The following is an 18,898-nucleotide window of genomic DNA, read 5'->3' on the forward strand; positions in this document are numbered from 1 at the left end:
TTGTGTAAATAGTTACTCCCTGGGTTTGTAGTAATTTGTATAACCGTTTATTTAAAATTGCTAGAATTTTCACTCATATTTAAATAGTAATATATAATTTTTATAGGTACAATATTGCAGAACCATAAGCTCTTGTGGGCTAGTAAATAGAAATGAAATATTTATTATAAAGAAATACAGGTAAAGTGACTTAATGGTAATGATTTTCATCAGGTCAGATGAGGATTTTTTTATTTTATAGTAGACTGCCTACTCCTTGTTTTCCAATTGAGTCCTTAATTGCTGTGGCAATACACTACCTCTCACTATAAAAGACCTATTTCAAATTACACATTTTTTCCCTATTTTTATTTGTTGTAACTAGGAAGGAGATGTCTGCCCTTGTCAGCGTTTTACACTGGTAATCCTATATTTATGTACATGATAGTTGCATTCTTCACATACTGCTTTATGTTAACATCATTCATTCCACAACTGCAGGAATTTAACCACCCATCTCATTTATCCATGTTTCATTTGTATTCCACACATTCCAACATGCACACTGCTTGTCCTTGCAAGCAGACATAAAATATGTTTGTAGGTTTTTCAAGACCTGTTGCTCATTTGGGTGGGATGGGACCACCTTGCTGTTAAGTTGGGGGGTGGGTGTTTACTTCAGAAAATGTGCATGGCCTTCCTCCATTACCTGGGGATCTTTTACTGAGGTTTGGGACTATGATTTTTCCATCCTTTGTTCAAGATATATTGCCTTGCAGAATATTTAGTTTTAGGGAGAGACCAGATTCGTAGCGTTTTTCATACTGACCTATACAGTGTACCTAGGAAACTGAACATATCCAAAATGTTGTGGTTTGTGTTAAACCCTTCTGGCCTCTTCCCCTTTTAATGTCTAGGGTGTAGAAAACAGTTATTTACACTTAATTTACCTAGATCAGTGGTGGGCAACCTGCGGCCTGGCAGGGTAATCTGCTGGGAGGACGCCAGACAGTTTGTTTCCATTGCATGGCTACCCGCAGCTCCCAGTGGCTGTGGTTCACCATTCCCAGCCAATGGGAGCTGTGGGGAAGCAGCGGCCAGCATGACTCTGTGTCCCGCGCTGCTTCCTGCAGCTCCCATTGCCCGGGAACAGTAAACTGCAGCTACTGGGAATTGCAGACAGCCATACAAATGTAAACAAACTGTCTGGCGGCCTGCCAGATTACCCTGACAGCTGTGTGCTGCCCATGGGCTGCAGGTTGCCCACCACTGGCCTAGATGTTTGACATCCTTTTTGTACATCTGAATTTTATTTGTCATGTTTTTCTAAATTTTTAAAATTTTATTTTCATCATGATTAAGTATACTTTATATCGTAGACAGGTCTGAATGTTTGACAGGAAAGCGAGCAGCTGTAAATAACTTGAGGTCCAAAGGTTTGTGCTCTCAATTCTGCTGTGTCTACTGGAAGAAAATAATTAGAGGAGACTTTGAAGTCATGAAGAGAAAACAACAAATATATCAGAAGGTGATCTAAGAGTGGAATTATATGTTTGGAAGAAGCTGAAGACACACAAACCAACATCTAGTGAGAAATCCTGGAAGTCACACAGAAAATTAACCAAGTTGCATTTTCTGCCACCAAATTGTAAACAAACATACTGATGGTGATGATAACCCACAGAAAAGTCTTGGGGCTCCTGTATACAAACCGTTAGAACCTCATCCCCATCATAGCAACTTAGAGGAGAGTCTCCCTACTTCAGGCACATGGGTTTGTAATAAATCTCAAGAAGATCCCTAATCCCTTCTGAGAGAATTGTCCACCTAGAAGTCAAAATAGGTTCAAAAGAGGGAGGTTTCTTTGCAAAGCAAAGGTTCGATGAGACCCAGATGTTGATCTCCGTGGTGTCAAGGAACCAAGTTCGTCCATCCATATTTACCTGCAGCTTCTGCGGCTTCCAGTCTTCCAAGCAGATAACCAAATATGCCTCTATACATCCCTTTTTCTTGTTTCTGTTGGTGAGAGTAATTCAAAATATTAAACTGGAGGAAACGATGGCCATTCTGATTACCCCAAATTGGCTAAGAAGTCAGCAGGCTAAGACCTAGTAGAGTTGCCACAGCGACTGCCAAACCATCTTCCAAGCAGATAGGATCTCCTATTCCGTGGCTCAGTCTGCATTCCAACTGAGGTTACCTGAGCCTAGTAGCTTGGTATTGAGTGCAAATGCCAAAATAGATAAGAGTGGATACTCCTCCAAAGTCATAAATACCTCTCCTAGCCTCCCATAGACTCCTAAATTCCTAAGTCACTTTTGAAAATAGGACTTAGATTTTTAAGTCACTTAACGCTATTGAACATTTTACCCAATGCTCTTAAAGTATAATGGGGAGGTCAGTCAGTACCCGTTGTAGACTTTGGCATCGTCTCTAAGGTGCTAAAAAGTGCAAGAAATTATATTTGTGCTTTCCTTCAAAATACTTCAACAGGCAGAATCTTAGACAATTTTTACTACTTAGATATGAGGATTCAAATGCAATAATCTGTTATATAAGATTTTTAGGATGATTCATTTTAGATGTTTGTTTGTGTCATTTGAGCAGCATGTAGGGCAGCCTGAGGATTAGATGAATCATTACCTAGATTGCCATATCACCTGAAGAAATACAGATTAATGCTTACTGTCAACATTCCTATTGTATCTGGGTTTTATTCTTGAAGCACAGCAAGTGCTTTTGTAAAATTAATTTACTTTACCCAGTTGAATTTAGTTTAAATTATACATGCCTAAATTTGAAGAAAAAAAAAAGTGTGCATTTGTGATTGTAAAGCAGAAGCTACTTCTGACAGCTACTTCTATCTCTTGGTAATAGGTGTTTTGTATAAACAGTTGCTTAAAAGTATTTTAGACAGAGTTCTGGGGTGCTTCTGTTTACACTGGTAGTTTCTGAATCAGCAGATTTGCCAGGCATCAGATCTCTAGCTCAATTTTCAATTCTTGAGGTTTTGCTATGTCAGGACAACCCAAGCTGTTTGTGCATTCCAATAAGTCGGAATTCAAAACTATCCCTTTTTGTTATGACGTTATTAGGAATGAGGCTGCCAAATTTACAGATAGAATGTGATGGCCGTGTTCTCGCTACATGATTACTGCTGTGTGGCTGCTAACTTTTTCAGCATCTGTTTAGCTTAGGCTCAGGTATGTGTGTTTTTTATAGTGTCATATTTGATAAATAATACAGAACTATCTGTTAAGAGTTATGAGATAGAAACATATTTGCTTCCCATTAAGCATGCTTTTGATTCTTTGACTTAAATGCGATATGGTTTCAAGTAGTTTGAAATGTTTTAGTTTTCTGATTGAATAGTTTGTGTTTCATGTTGTCCAGTCTCTTGTAACAATTAAAACACATTACTGCTGATGGGTCAGTAGGTTGTCTGATTAGTTCCTTGGCATGAAGAGATTAGATTTCCCACTTCAAAGGGTAAATAGTATCATAGATGTCTGTAGCAGTGGTACTCTGTATTTTAGACTACATTGTGTAGATGATATAAAAGGTGGTAAAAATGTTAGAGCCTGGAATGTCTTATTTACCATTTAAAAATGACTGGCACATGGGCTAACTTCACTACAGATGGAAGTAGGTATAATTCCCTCACCGCTTATATCAGCAGTGAGTTCCACCCAAGCTTTCTAGATATTGAGCCTTATCCTGCTAAGTCCTGAGCTCCTTGTGTGAGGTTCTGAGTGCCCCCTAATCCCATTGGAGTTAACATAACATCAGGGCTGGTGTAAGAATGTTTTGTGCCGTAGGCGAAACTTCCACCTAGCACCCCCCCTGCCCTAAGGCACCCCCCCGCGGCAGCTCCCCGCAGCCCCCTCTCCCCTCAGGGAGCCGTGCAGCAACTCCCCTCGGCCAAGAAAGCCATGCGGCAACTCCCCACCCCAGCCCACCTCTGCTCCGCCTCCTCTCCTAGCACGCCGCTGCTTCTCCCGCCTCCCAGGATTGCGGCACCAATCAGCTGTTTGGCACGCAAGCCTGGGAGGGAGAGAAGCAGAGCGGGGTGGCGCGCTCAGAGGAGGAGGTGGAGCAGAGGTGAGCTGGGGTGGGGAGCGGTTTCCCTGTGCATCACCCCCCCGCCTGTTACTTGCTGAAGGCGGCCCTCCCCGCGCCCCTCTGCCCCAGCTCACCTCCACTCCACTGCCTCCCCGGAGCGCGCTTTTGGCCGCCCCCAACCACTTGGCTTCCTGGGCGACCGCCTAGTTCGCCAAGTGGTTGCACCAGCCCTGCATAACATGGGTTGAGCCATTCTGAGCTCCTTTCAGGATTGACCCACTATATAGAAAAAAGTGATGCAACTGTAATTTTTAATAGTATTTAGTATCTTTGAGACTTTTGATGCTATGTATTAAAAAAGCAGGAAATGACTGAAAAGCAATGCTCCTCTACATCAACCAAATCTCTGAAGGTTTGGCTATTTGATTATTATTTGTTCCATTGAGATTAGGAGCCCATATGCCTTGGCTTGGAAAAATCAGCAGCCGAAATTATATAAAGAAGTTATTCTGTTAAGGTAATAATTGCTAAATGCCAAAAAGCAATTGATTAATGGGTTCTCTTTGCAACTTATGAATAAAAATGTTCTTTTTCATGCACTTTATGTTTCTGGGATGTACTATCTCAAAAACCCACGCATCCCTCCACAAATACTCTTGCTTCCCAGAAAAAGGCTGCTGTTATCATATTTTATAGGCATCCATCTTAAAATTAACCAAACTTAGTATTTTAGTAGTTAGTATTGTTCTCATAAATGCTGCTTCTTTCTGACAATGGTATATTTAGGTATTTTAAGGCTTTCATTTCTTAATACTAAGATCAAAGCCTTTTACTTGGAATATTTAGGTACATAATACTCTGTGTATAGTTTTTACTATTTGGTCTAAATTCTCTTAGAGTTTTCCTTTGAGTGTTTTACGCCTTGGTTATTATGTATTGTCACTGATGGCTGAATTATTAGCTTTTAACTGTACAGTTAAATATTCTTGTCTTGTTTCCAGATCTTTCATGTCAGTCACATTATGCTCAGTTAGCATCAGCCGGCACAGATGGCAGCTAAAGTACCTCAGTTTCACAGAGATGTATTTTTCAGTTCTTGTTTTTAACTGGATGTGGAGAGATGTTTATTAAAATCTATGGATGAGTGTTCTCAAGAAAATACAGTAGTATCGGACATAATTTAAACCTCACCAGAGAGACAGATTGGGGACCTAGGGGAGCAGGCCTCCCTGAAACCAAAAGAAAAGGGGGAGGTCTCCTTTTGCTTGAGGAGGAGGATTTGTGGTCCCCAATTGTCTTCAAGGGGAAAACATAGTGTTTTATGCATTTTGCCAGTCGGCACTTGAATTCAAGTGTTTTGTTTGAGATTTTGGTGTCTGAGAGAGGAAAAAAGATGTTGTTAAGCATTCTCTATGGCAGGGGTTCTCAAACTGGGGGTCATGAGCCCTTAGGGAGTTGCAAGATTATTACGTGGGGGGTTGCAAACTGTCGGCCTCTACCCTCAAAGCCCGCTTCACCTCCAGCATTTATAATAGTGTTAAATATAAAAAAAAGTGTTTTTTAATTTGTAAGGGGGGTTGTACTCAGAGGCTTGCTGTGTGAAAGGAGTCACCAATATAAAAGTTTGAGAACCACTGCTCTATGGGTATTTAAAAAAAATCAAGTTTGTACATGTACTTCCATATCATTACTCTGATGAAATATTTTTCCATGTTTATATGTGGGGTGTAAATAAAAAAGATGTGAGCATTAATCTATAATTTGGACTGTTCCTTTTATTATTTAAATACAAAAGCCGAAAAGCTAAATTGTCAAAAATTAAAAAATAATTAGTCAGTAATGTCTTTCCAAATTTGAGTGCATTTTCAATGAGGAAGTAGTAAATTAGTAAATTAAAATCTAATTTTAATAAGTTTCTACATACAAGTAAATCATATCAACTAGGAAATATACCTTTTAAAGAACTATTATATTATTTTATTAAATTATTGATTAGTTAATGTTTATAGAACACTTTGAAGATATGCCTTACTACATAGGTGCAAAGTATAATTTCTCATCTCTGTATAGCTGAACTATATTGCCCTTTTAAAATATTGCCCTTTTTAATATGTAAAACGTTTTGGATCAGAGAAATAATATACCATAAACTGAAGTCCTCTCAAAAGGTGAGAATTTACAAAAAATGTACCAAGGACATGAAATTTTGAATTGTATTGTAGTGAGTGTATATCTTGTTTATACATTAAAAATAAGATTTAGTATCTCGTTTAGACATTAGTTGCATTTTATGTATGGAAATATGTTTAACATTTTTTTTCCTTATATTTATCTCTAGGTGCCTTCACAAAATGTGGAATCCTTTGCATCCATGTTGAGACGCTCTCCTTTAGTTCAGATGGGGCCCGCCAAAGACAAAATTGTGCTTGGTCAAATCTTCCACATTGTAGAAGATGATCTTTATATAGATTTCGGTGGCAAGTTTCACTGTGTGTGCAAACGACCAGACGTAGATGGAGAGTAAGTAATACTATTGTGGTAAATGAATAAAATTTGCAAGAAAACCAGATACCTAGGTAGGCAGAAATCTCTTTTGAATGATCTCAGATAGGGTTTCTTTTTAATTTATTAATTTTAAACTGCTGAACTATAGATTGCAGGTGGAGAACTAATCCAAATCACAAAAAGATTTGGGTTTGCTCAGAAGTCACTGCATTAAGAGCAGATTCCCTTACATTATCAATCATTGGCACACAACTGTTACAAACTTAAAGCCCAGAGGGGAATTACTTTTGTTAAATGTGTGATTTGTAAACAGAACATTAACTGGAGATCGAAAGTCATTTATTTGTTAATGTTTTCTGTCTTCTTTTAGTTCAGCTTTTTAAATTGTCAGAATTTTATCTTTACGCCTTGAAATGCACATGGTCACAAATGAATAATGAACAATTGGACTGAGATAAATTGTGATGACATAAATGGGTAAATATGATCCAGTTTAGATTCATTGCCTGTTTCTAGTTGAGTGCACCACGAATATATTTGTATAGGCTTTTCTCTGATGGGCAAAATATATGCATGAAATGTCAGATTCCTGTATTTGTAGATGTTGGTTTCAAAAGAAACAATTAATTAAAACCATCTATTTCTGTAGAAAACAAGCTTTATTTTTTGAGGAGAAAGATGTTTCTGCTGTTAGGAGTACAAAGAAGATAGCATTACAAATGTGAACTGAATATAAACTGGGTTCATTGTTGTCTTCCTCACTTTTCAGAGACAGCTCCATACCTCTCTGCAGCTGGGTTGCAGGTTGCCTAGTGGCAATGGTAGCAGCGTGAAATTAACAGCTCAGTTTCACTTTTGCTATCCTGAAACTTGTGGTGTTTGGTGAAGCTGTTAGCTTTCTAATGCAGCAGCATGATTCCTATGAGCAGCAAGGAGAACAGGAACTGAAATGAGGAGGGAGGCTCCAAAAAGAGGGACTAGGGAGGAGCAGAGTAGCACAGACCCACTCTCTGGAAGCAGACTGGAGGCTCTGGTGAGGCAAAAAGAGACAAAATTCCTTTTCCCTTCCGGCCAAAGGAGGGTGGAGCTTCAGATTTATCAGACACCTAATGCCAAAGGCTGATCATAAAAGATAGAGCCTTGGAAGCCTCTAGGGACCGCACCCTAGTAGAGATATTGTTGCTTGCCCTGTTTGCAGCTGCTGGGGAACAGGGCTTCTCACCAGCTTCTTGCCCTTGGACCTTGCTGATGGGAGCCCCCTTCTTGTCTTTCATATCTGAATCTGGCTAGTAGGTTTACTCTTCTGTCCAGTAGGTGTCTCGTCAGAAACTATAATAGGCATCAGTGTGTCAAAGTTGTAAAACCAAACATTTACTGAAAATCTATTTTTTGTGAAAACTTGAGCACATTGAGAATAAAAACTCACTTTCATTATTCAGTTCACTTTCACACTTCAGTTTTTGTGCATTAGCACAATGCTGTGGTGCTTGGGTTCACAATGCTATGGTACATTTAAATCTATCCCCAATTAAAAAATTTTTTTTAAAGGTTTGAAAATATTGTATTGTATTGAATGTATTAGGTTGGATGAAACCCCTCACTACCATGCTTAAAATAATTGTCTTAAACTATCTTGACAATAAAAGCCAACTCTAGAGTATTTTGATTTCCAAAAGTTTTTAATTTGAAATAACAAGTTTGTGCATAAGACTCTAATGTAATTTTGTAATCAAACAGCATTTGCATATTCATGATTTTGTTCCCTAATGTTTTCTAAAATAACGGCATAGTGATTTTTGTAGTGTTGCCTCTCTGGCAACAGATGTGTTTGACAGGCCTGTGACTTTCAAAGCAGATATGATTGACAAATATAAGGTAGATAGCAAGTGCCATGAATACTAATAGTACATTTTTTGACACAGACATGAAATAAACAAGGTAATTTCTCAGTTCAGACTATATATACGGTAAAAATAAAGGGGGATTAATTCTGCGTGTGGTGAGCATCTCCAAAGAAAGTCCTCCGGCCCTATTGACTTCACTGGGAGCTCAGTACACTCGGCACTCTCAGGACCAGGTCTATAGAATCAACCTATATTATGTATTCAAGGCAACTAAATTTAAAATGCAGAAAAGAGAGAAAATTCAGGGTGGAAAAAGGCAAAAGAAAATCCAACCTTTATACATAGTTCTAGTGAATTTTATGTTCACAGTTTATTTAGACTCTTGATTTAATATTATGATCATTTAAATTTTATCCATTACTATCATAAATTTACTTATAAGAAATAGAAAACTTTAAAGTCTGTGGTTAATGTAGCTCATACAGTGAGAATGATCAGTAATCATGGCAATCATAATAGGTCTTAATGTCTTGTGTTAACAGGACATTGCATATTTTGGTGACAGAACATAGACAATTTCATAGAACATACAATTTCCCCACCCAGATGTGGCTCTCGGCCCAAAAAGTTTGCCCACCCCTGCTGTAGAGTCAATCTAGCTGGAGAGTGGATTGTCTGATCTTGTGACTCACGTTGCCAACAGAAATGTTTATAAAGTGGATATTTATTGTTGGTAGAGCATGAGCCAGAAAGGAGACATCTTGAATTTCAGATTGCATAGTGAATGTAGAGGGCTAAACTAACAATTTTAAAAAAACATCAGATTTAATCTGCAGTTACTGAAACAGACATTGAACCTTGTGATGCTATTCTTACAAGTCACTTTACAGAGTAGAACTATATTTTTATACCTATTCTAATGTGACTTGTACTGCAGATCTCTCTTTTTAATTTGTTCTTCTCTTTTCAGGAATGTTAAACTCCCCAAAAGTGTTTTTTTTGATAACAATAAGAAGAAGGGGGGAGAAAAAGTACCTGTCTCAAGTGATGAGCCTGCAATGCTTTCTCGATAACTTTGGCTTATTACTCTAGAACAGGGATCCTCAAACTTCATTTAGCCGTGACCCCCGAAATTCTTACAAGATCCCAGGAGGGTCTTAGGCCTGAACCCACCCAAGCCCCGACTCCCCAGACTGGCAGGGCCAAAGCCGAAGCCTGCTGCCCTAGATGTGGAGGCCAAAGTTAAACCCCGAGGGGAGGCTGTAACCTGAAACCGAAGCATGAGCCCAGCCACGCTGGGGCGTCAGCCCTGGGCAGTGGGGCTCAGTCTTTGGCTTCGACCCTGGGCCCCAGCAAGTCTAACACCAGCCCTGGCAACCCCTTTAAAATGGGTTTAAAATCGCTGCTCTAGAACAATTATCTAGAATTAGTTTATAATTCTAAAACATAATAAAACCTCCCTTTCATTATCCAGCACAATCTTTGAGCTGCAGGGTGACTTTTGGTTCTTCAAAGCAAACAAAACTCTTGTAGACCTGTTCTGTGGAGCCTGTGCCTATTAACCAGCTTCTAAAACTCCTAATTCTCTCAATTCTTTTTGCCTCCTCCAGGAGGCAAATTCCATCCAGCATAAAACTCCTTGTACTGCTGGGCAAAGGAAGATGTATATTTTATTTAATTAAATATTTATGTATTTATTTATTAAATATTTTCCCTTTCTTTTCACGGATAGAGTATTTCCTTTTATTAAGTAATTGCAGAGCAGCAACCTCATAATCCCCCAGAATATGTCTGCACAAGAACTGTGAAAGTATCTGATTTTTTGGTTTGCTGACAGTTACGAAAAATAAAGTTTCAGGTAGACGCAAAACATTTTGTTTTACCTGAAACAAAATGTTTCGTTTCCATTTTGAGTTCTTCAAACATTTTTAATTTTTTTAAATAAAATTGAAGGAAATATGTTAAGTAAAACTAGTATTGAATTAAAGTATCAAAATGTTTAGTTTCAAAAATATCAAAATGAAACATTTTGATTTTCTTTGGATTTTTTTTTTTAGTTTTAGTTTTTTTCATCAACTGAAACAATACAGCCCAATTTTGCATCGCAAAATGTTTTGGTTGATCCAAATTTGCATTTTTCTCCAAAAAAATGTTTTGACCAAAAAGTTTTGCCCCATCTGTTCTCACCATTATATAGATTAATTTGCAACCTTGAGTTGAAACCACTTTTGGTTAAAAGAAATCCTGGAAACAGTACTGATAGAGGTTTAAAAACTATGAATATAATGGGGAAGTGAAGACTAGAAACTCTTTTCTTGCAATTCATTGTCTGTTTCTCCTTTTGGAAAATATTACTTCATGAATTTGTAAAGTCTGTTGTTATACATCATTATTGATGTTTGCTTGCATCGGGATCAGAATCTACCATATCTGGAGTATAGTCAGTTTACTATGGGCCAGATGCATTGCTGGTGTAATGTCAATGGAGTTAAACTAGGATGCACTTGTCCACTAATAGCAGGTTGCCTTGTAGGATTTATTTGATGTTACAAATATATTACCGTCATTCTTGCAGAACAAGAAAATATGAATATGGGGCATTATTAAATATATGACATTTTATTTTATATATTGCAGTTATTAAAAACATCATCTTTCCTAGCATGCATTATTTAATCTTGTATAAAGTCCCTGTAAAAAGTGAAGTTTCTGTAAAATGATTTGTACTAAAAAAAATGATTTGTAATCCAACCTGTTTCTGTCATCACTGGGTGGATTCTTAAGAACTGTTAAGTCTGGGAAGGAGTTGTGCTGATTTTGTTTCTTGTAAGGTCTGCACCTGTATCATTAATGACCATTCCCAGTAAAAGCGCAATGGCTTCTGGTAGTTTTTTGAAATATGGGATTGCATCTGTGCCAGTCTGAGGTTGCTTCGTTTTTGAAGACTGTTGTAATCCTCCAGCAACTTTATCAAGTTACAGAATCTAAAAGATACTTCTTTAAATTTGAATGTGCAGCTGTTGCAGGGATTTCCAATACATCCTGTCGCAATTTACTTAACACCTTTTAGTGTGTGCCAAATTTGCATTGGGGAGGAGGGGAGAAGGAGGGAAAGAAATCATATGATGCTAGTTGCAATTCAGAGCATGACAGCTTCATGACCCTAATAACATTAGGTAATGTTACTTTTGTAAACTATATCAAAACATTTATACTGCTTGAATGGTTGCCAAGGTGAATTTTATTTGGGAAACATTTCCACGCTTTTGTTTTCTATATTAAAATTATTTTATATGTTAGGAGGAGGTGAAACTAATTATTCTAAAAATATCTTTTTATGTAGTTGATTTGTTGGGTGTTTTCCCCCTAGCAGTTACGTTTAATTAAGACAATTTGAGCAGTACTGTTTCCAATAATGATGATGGATGAAGTGTGGATATTTAAGATTAAAACATGTTTAATAAAATTAGAGCTAGGTTCAGTGAGATATTCCGGTTAGTAGATGATTTTGATATTTCAAAATTTGGTTTCATTCCAGTTTGGACCAAAACACCCTAATTTCAAAATTCTCCATGAAAGGGAATGGACCGCTAGCTCCAGGTTAGTGTATCTGGTGGACTGCTGTGGATCCTGGAAGCCCTGGGGTCCCCAACTCAGAGGCAGTTCACCTGGCTGGCTGACCCAGACCCTAGAAATCCTGGGGTCCCCAGTAATGAGGAGCTGAATAGGTGAGCTGGGAGGAAATTAGTCAGATTTCCATCAGAAACCTGCCTCATTGCCAGCAGAACTTTGTCAAAATCAAACCATCTCTATGAAACATTTTGATAAATAGGCAGATTTGAACCAAAAATGTTGTTCTGGAATTTTCCTGACCAGCTGTAAAAAAAAAAAAAAAAAGAAAATTCTACCATTCCTTTTCCTAGGCCTCGCTATAAAAATAATTGAAAATGTTTAATGTGCATCAAAGAAAAGGAAAACATAAGATATTAATTTTACATTACTAAAGTGTTAAGCAAGTATTTTAATTTACATTTCTTAGGCTTGATCTACACTAGTAACTTATGTTGGTATGTTGGCTGTAGAAAAGACAACTCCTGAGTGACGCAGTTATAGCAGCCTAACTCCTGGTGTAGACAGTGCTGTGCGATGGGAGTGCTTCTCCCGTTGACATAGCTACGACCTCTCAGAGAGGTGGATTACCAATGCCGATGGGGTAAGCCCTCCTGTCACATAGGTAGCATCTACATTGAAGCACTACAGTGGCGCAGCTGCACCACTGCAGCATTTTAAGTGTAGACAAGCCCTTGGATTTCAGATGTTTGGCTAAAATATAACTGGCCTCAAAGTCACACCTAGAAAGTTGTGCACCTACCCACATTTGCAAAAGAGTTACCTCTTTTGGTGCTGATCCAATAGAGCACTTAAGCACACATGCTATTTTACACTTCTGAATACTCAAGTTGTCTTCAGTGGGAGTATGCATCTGATTAAAAGTATGCATCTGCTTAAATGTGATTTTTTCAAAAAGAATTTTTACCTGTTTCTAGGGCTGGTAGGAGTTGTAGGATTGATAAGTGTCTGACTGCTTCCTGTGTTTTTGCCAGTGTGTTAATAAAATCATAGAATTGTAGGACTGAAAGGACCTCAATCAGTCTTCTAGTCCAGTGCTCTGCACTTGAAGCAGGACTAAGTATTATCTAGACCATCCCTGACAGGAATTTGTCTAACCTGGTCTTAAAACTCTCCAGTGACAGAGATTCCACAGTCTCTCTAGGTAATGTAGTCCAGTGCTTAACCGCCCTGACAATTAGGAAGTTTTTCCTAATGTCCAACCTAAACCACTCTTGCTACAGTTCAAGCCCATTGCTACTTGTCCTGTCCTCAGAGGTTAATGAGAACAATTTACCACCCTTCTCCTTGTAATAATCTTTTATGTATTTTAAAACTGTTACCATGTCCCCTCTCAGTCTTCTCTTCTCCAGACTAAACAAGCTCATTTTTTTCAATCTTCCCTCATATGTCATATTTTCTAGACCTGCAATCATTTTTGTTGCTCTTCTCTCGACTTTCTCCAATTTGTCCACATCATTCCTGAAATGTGCCACCCAGAACTGGACACAATGCTCCAGTTGAAGCCTAACCAGCGTGGAGTAGAGGAAGAGCGTGGAGGAAGAATTACTTCTCATATCTTGCTTACAACACTCCTGGTAATACATCCTAGAATGATGTTTGCTTTTTTTACAACAGTGTTACACTGTTGACTCATATTTAGCTTGTGATCCACTCTGATCCCCAGATCCCTTTCCGTAGTACTCCTTCCTAGGCAGTCATTTACTATTTTGTATGTGTGCAACTGACCATTCCTTCCTAAGTGGGGTACTTTGGATTTTTCCTTATTGAATTTCATCCTATTTACTTCAGACCATTTGTCCAGATCATTTTGAATTTTAAATCCTATCCTTCAAAGCCTTTGCAACCTCTCCCAGCTTGGTATCGTCCACAAACTTTATCAGTGTACTCTCTGTGCCATTATCTAAATCATTGATGAAGATATTTAACAGAATCAGACCTGATCCCTGCAGGACTTTATTTGCCCTTCCTCCATGACTGTGAGCCACTGATAACTACCCTCTGGGAACAGTTTCCCAATTAATTATGCACCCATCTTATACTAACTCCATCTAGGTTATATTTCCCTAGTTTGTTTATGAAAAGGTCATGCAAGACCGTATCAAAAACCTTACTAAAGTCAAGATATAACAGATCTATCACTTTCTCCCATTCACAAGGCTTGTTACCCTGTCAAAGAAAGCTATTAGGTTGGTTTGACATGATTTGTTGTTGACAAATCCATGCTGAGTGTTACTTATCACCTTATTATCTTCTCGGTGTTTGCAAACAGATTGCTTATTTTTTGCTCCATTATCTTTCCAAGTACTGAAGTTAAACTGACAGGTTTCAGAGTAGCAGCCGTGTTAGTCTGTATTCGCAAAAAGAAAAGGAGTACTTGTGGCACCTTAGAAACTAACAAATTTATTAGAGCATAAGCTTTCGTGAGCTACAGCTCACTTCATCGGATGCATCCGATGAAGTGAGCTGTAGCTCACGAAAGCTTATGCTCTAATAAATTTGTTAGTCTCTAAGGTGCCACAAGTACTCCTTTTCTTTTTAAGTTAAACTGACTGATCTGTAATTTCTTGGGTTGTTCTTATTCCCCTTTTTGTAGATTGGCACTGTATTTGCCATTTTCCAGTCCTCTGGAATCTCACCCATCTTCCATGACTTTTTGAAGATAATTGCTAATAGCTCAGATATCTCCTCAGTCAGCTCCTTGAGTATTCTAGGACAGCGGTTTTAAAACTGTGAGTCGCGACCCAGTACTGGGTCACGGAATGGAAGGCACTGGGTCGTGGCAGCTCTGGTCAGCACCACCGACCCGAGCCGTTAAAAGTCCCGTTGGCAGTGCTGCCTGGCTAAGGCAGGCTAGCTCCTACCTGTTCCGACACTGCACTATGACCCCGGATCTGCCAGCAGCGGGTCCGGCTCCTAGGCTGGGCAGTCATAGGACTCCTTGTGCTGCCCCCACCCTGAGAACCGGCTCCGCACTCCCACTGACCGGGAATCAGCCAATGGGAGCTGTGGGGGGTCAGTACCTGTGGGCAAGAGCCATGCAGAGCCACTTGCGCACCTCCGCCTAGGAGCCAAACTTGCTGCTGGCCGCTTCCGGGATGTAGCGCAGTCCATGGTGCCAGGATAGGTAGGAAGCCTGCCTTAGCACCCCCGCTGCACCGTTGATCGGGAGCCACCTGAGATAAACCCACACCCCCATCCCCTGCCCCAGGCCTGAGCCCCTTCCTGCACCCCAAACCCCTCATCCCTGGCTCCACCCCAGCCCAGAGCCCTGCCCCCCTCCCACACCTCTGCCCCAGCCCAGAGACCCCTCCCACACTCTGATCCACTCATCCCAACCCCACCCCGCAGCCCAACTGTCTGCCCCAACCCTCAGCCCCTCCCATACCACAAATCCCTCATCCTCCAGTTCCGCTGGGTCGCAGGCATTAACGATTTTCTTCAACTGGGTTGCCAGAAAAAAAGTTTGAAAACCACTGTTCTAGGATGTATTTCATCAGGTCCTAGTGCCTTTAATACATCTAACTTGTCTAAGTAATTTTTAACTTTTTCTTTCCCTATTTTAGCTTATGATCCTACCTCATTTTCACTGGCAAGAAAGAAATATGTAGTAGAGATGCAGGTTTCCATTTCAGATGTCCATGGGATCATTCTAAGTAGTGAAAAAGAAAACATGATGAAAGTTACATAAGCTGTCCTTTTAAAGTGTAATTTTGCACATAGTATAGTACATATGCTATAACAATATGATAATTCTTACTTTTACATTCTTCCTAAATAGAAGCAAATCATTTTACAGACTTTATTAACGAGTTCTGTAAAGCGTGTGCTAGGTTTTGCCTTCTGCACTAGGCAACTAGGAGGAAGAAAGCATATGGAGTCTCTTTTTCCCATCCCCAATGCAAGTAGCAGGGCAGGATTCTCTACTTAGCATCTGAGAGGGCCAGCAAACTCATTGGTCAAAGTATCATGGTCTTGTACCAGCTAGGGGCACCATCTAGGCCCACCAATGGCTAGTGTTTATGCTGCTGCTAACAACTCGTGCACACCATGAGCCGCTGCTGCTGCCAGTTAGAAAGTGCACTGCAGCATCTTGTTTCCCATAGAAATCTGCCATGACTAATAGGATGATTGCAGTAGAAAACACACCCACTAGTATTAGGGAGGGAATAATTATATGTATCACATTCATATACATATACACTATAAACATACATATGAATCGCTTTGTTCCCCACGAATGGAGGGTGCAGCCTTTTCTAGATTGAAACCTGGCATCTATTTTAAAGCACATAGCAACATTAGACAAAAGTTATTCTCTTCCACTATCATTCTGCCAATAGTGCCATCTCTCTACTCTGTTTATCTGCTTCTAGGAGCATCTCTGTTTCTTTTTCTATATTGCCCCCTGGTGCTTTGGCATTACCTTATAATTCTGGTCTGCCAGGCCTTCTCTGTCTCTACTTGTTCCTTAAGACTCAGCTCTTCTGCAATGCCACAATGTGAGTAAATTTATATTATTATTATGAAAATATTTTTAAACCACAACAACAAAATAGTGTAACTGAGCCATCATAATGTGTGCATACCCAAGCTGAATAACCTCATGATTTTGCTGTAAACCACATTATTCCTTCCTTCTTTCACCCTATTGTTAATTATTCCCATTTGATGCATCCTACATATTTTTTGGAAGCTGTATGGGAAAGAATAATGTCTTTCTATGTGATCGGTAAGACCCTGTATAGCAAATATCGTAAAAGATGATGTAAAATAAATTAAAAAGTGAGGAATACTGTATCCAACTGAAACATCCAGGTAGAGCACAATTGGCCCAGCTTCCATGGCCCAATGCTCAACTTGATGACATTTCTCTGTTTAGAAATAACACTAATAACTTTTGAATGCTGCATCTGATTAATTCCCATACCTCAGGGAATATTCTAGGCTTCAGTGGGCAGAACCCTATTGGTTTTGGTGAAAATCAGAAAACCAGAGGGGAGAAATGAGAGAGACAAAGCACCACTTGCATTTGGTTAGCAGACTTACTGCCTTCAAAAAGAAAAGGAATACTTGTAGCATCTTACAGACTAACAAATTTATTTGAGCATAAACTTTTGTGAGCTACAGCTCACTTCATCGGATGCATTCAGTGGAAAATACAGTGGGCAGATTTATATACACACACAGAGAACATGAAACAATGGGTATTACCATACACACTGTAAAGAGAGTGATCACTTCAGATGAGCTATTACCAGCAGGTAGGGAGGGTGGGGGGAAGGAAGAAAACCTTTTGTGGTGATAATCAAGGTGGGCCATTTTCAGCAGTTGACAAGAACGTCTGAGGAACAGTGTGTGTGTATGGGGGGGAATAACATGGGGAAGTAGTTTTACTTTGTGTAATGATCCATCCACTCCCAGTCTCTATTCAAGCCTATGTGAATTGTATCCAGTTTGCAACTTAATTCCAATTCAGCAGGCTTTTGTTGGAGTCTGTTTGTTTTTGAAGTTTTTTTTTGTTGAAGGATAGCCACCCTCAGGTCTGTAATCGAGTGACCGGAGAGACTGAAGTGTTCTCTGACTGGTTTTTGAATGTTATAATTCTTGACGTCTGATTTGTGTCCATTTATTCTTTTACGTAGAGACTGTCCAGTTTGACCAATGTGCACGGCAGAGGGGCATTGCTGGCACATGATGGCATATATCACATTGGTAGATGCGCAGGTGAATGAGCCTCTGATAGTGTGGCTGATGTGATTAGGCACTATGATGGTGTCCCCTGAATAGATATGTGGACAGAGTTGGCAACGGGCTTTGTTGCAAGGATAGGTTCCTGGGTTAGTGGTTCTGTTGTGTGGTGTGTGGTTGCTGGTGAGTATTTGCTTCAGGTTGGGGGGCTGTCTGTAAGCAAGGACTGGCCTGTCTCCCAAGGTCTGTGAGAGTGATGGGTCATCCTTCAGGATAGGTTGTAGATCCTTGATATGCGTTGGAGAGGTTTTAGTTGGGGGCTGAAGGTGATGGCTAGTGGCATTCTGTAATTTTCTTTGTTGGGCCTGTCCTGTAGTAGGTGACTTCTGGGTACTCTTCTGTCTCTGTCAATCTTTTTCTTCACTTCAGCAGGTGCGTATTGTAGTTGTAAGAATGCTTGATAGAGATCTTGTAGGTATTTGTCTCTGTCTGAGGGGTTGGAGCAAATGTGGTTGTATCGTAGAGCTTGGCTGTAGACAATGGATCGTGTGGTGTGATCTGGGTGAAAGCTGGAGGCATGTAGTTAGGAATAGCGGTCAGTAGGTTTCTGTTATAGGGTGGTGTTTTATGTGATCATCGCTTCTTAGCACCGTAGTGTCCAGGAAGTGGATCTCTTATGTGGACTGGTCCAGGCTGAGGTTGATGGTGGGATGGAAATTGTTGAAATCCTGGTGGAATTCCTCAAGGACTTCTTTTCCATGGGTCCAGATGATGATGATGTCATCAATTCACCTCTGGAATTGTCTAGAGAGCAAAGAACCAGTTGATGGAAGCCATCTACACATTCCAACAGAATAGTATTCCTATCTCAGTTTAAAATGTTGACACCCTGAATGAATGGAGAGAGGAAAGGGGAGATTAGGGTCATATGCAGAGCCCCTGGCATGATGGGAAGGGAGGGTGGAGTATGGAGGACCCGGTATAGGGAGGGAGAGGAACTGGGGGTACATAGAGACAATGGGATTGTAGGGAAGGGGAGAATGAGGGCGTACAGAGTCCCTGGCATGGTGGGACTCACATAACCTCTGGCTGAGGAGGAGAAAAGGGAACAACATTATGGGGAAAGGGGAGCACACAGAGTACCTGCCATGGTGGGGAATGGGGAATGAGGGGCCCTGGTATGGGTG

General features: G+C 39.9%; 1 protein-coding gene across 1 annotated transcript in view; it reads left to right on the forward strand.

Annotated features, from left to right (window-relative positions):
- The window catches only part of TPD52 (tumor protein D52), a 203,541-nt gene that overhangs the window by 77,815 nt on the left and 106,828 nt on the right, over positions 1–18,898 (forward strand). The window contains exon 6 of the mRNA XM_038392926.2: positions 6,380–6,561. Coding sequence (XP_038248854.2) covers positions 6,380–6,561 — 182 coding nt within the window. The remainder of the gene's footprint in view (positions 1–6,379; positions 6,562–18,898) is intronic.

Source organism: Dermochelys coriacea, chromosome 2 (assembly GCF_009764565.3).
Source record: "Dermochelys coriacea isolate rDerCor1 chromosome 2, rDerCor1.pri.v4, whole genome shotgun sequence".
NCBI lineage: Eukaryota > Metazoa > Chordata > Testudines > Dermochelyidae > Dermochelys > Dermochelys coriacea.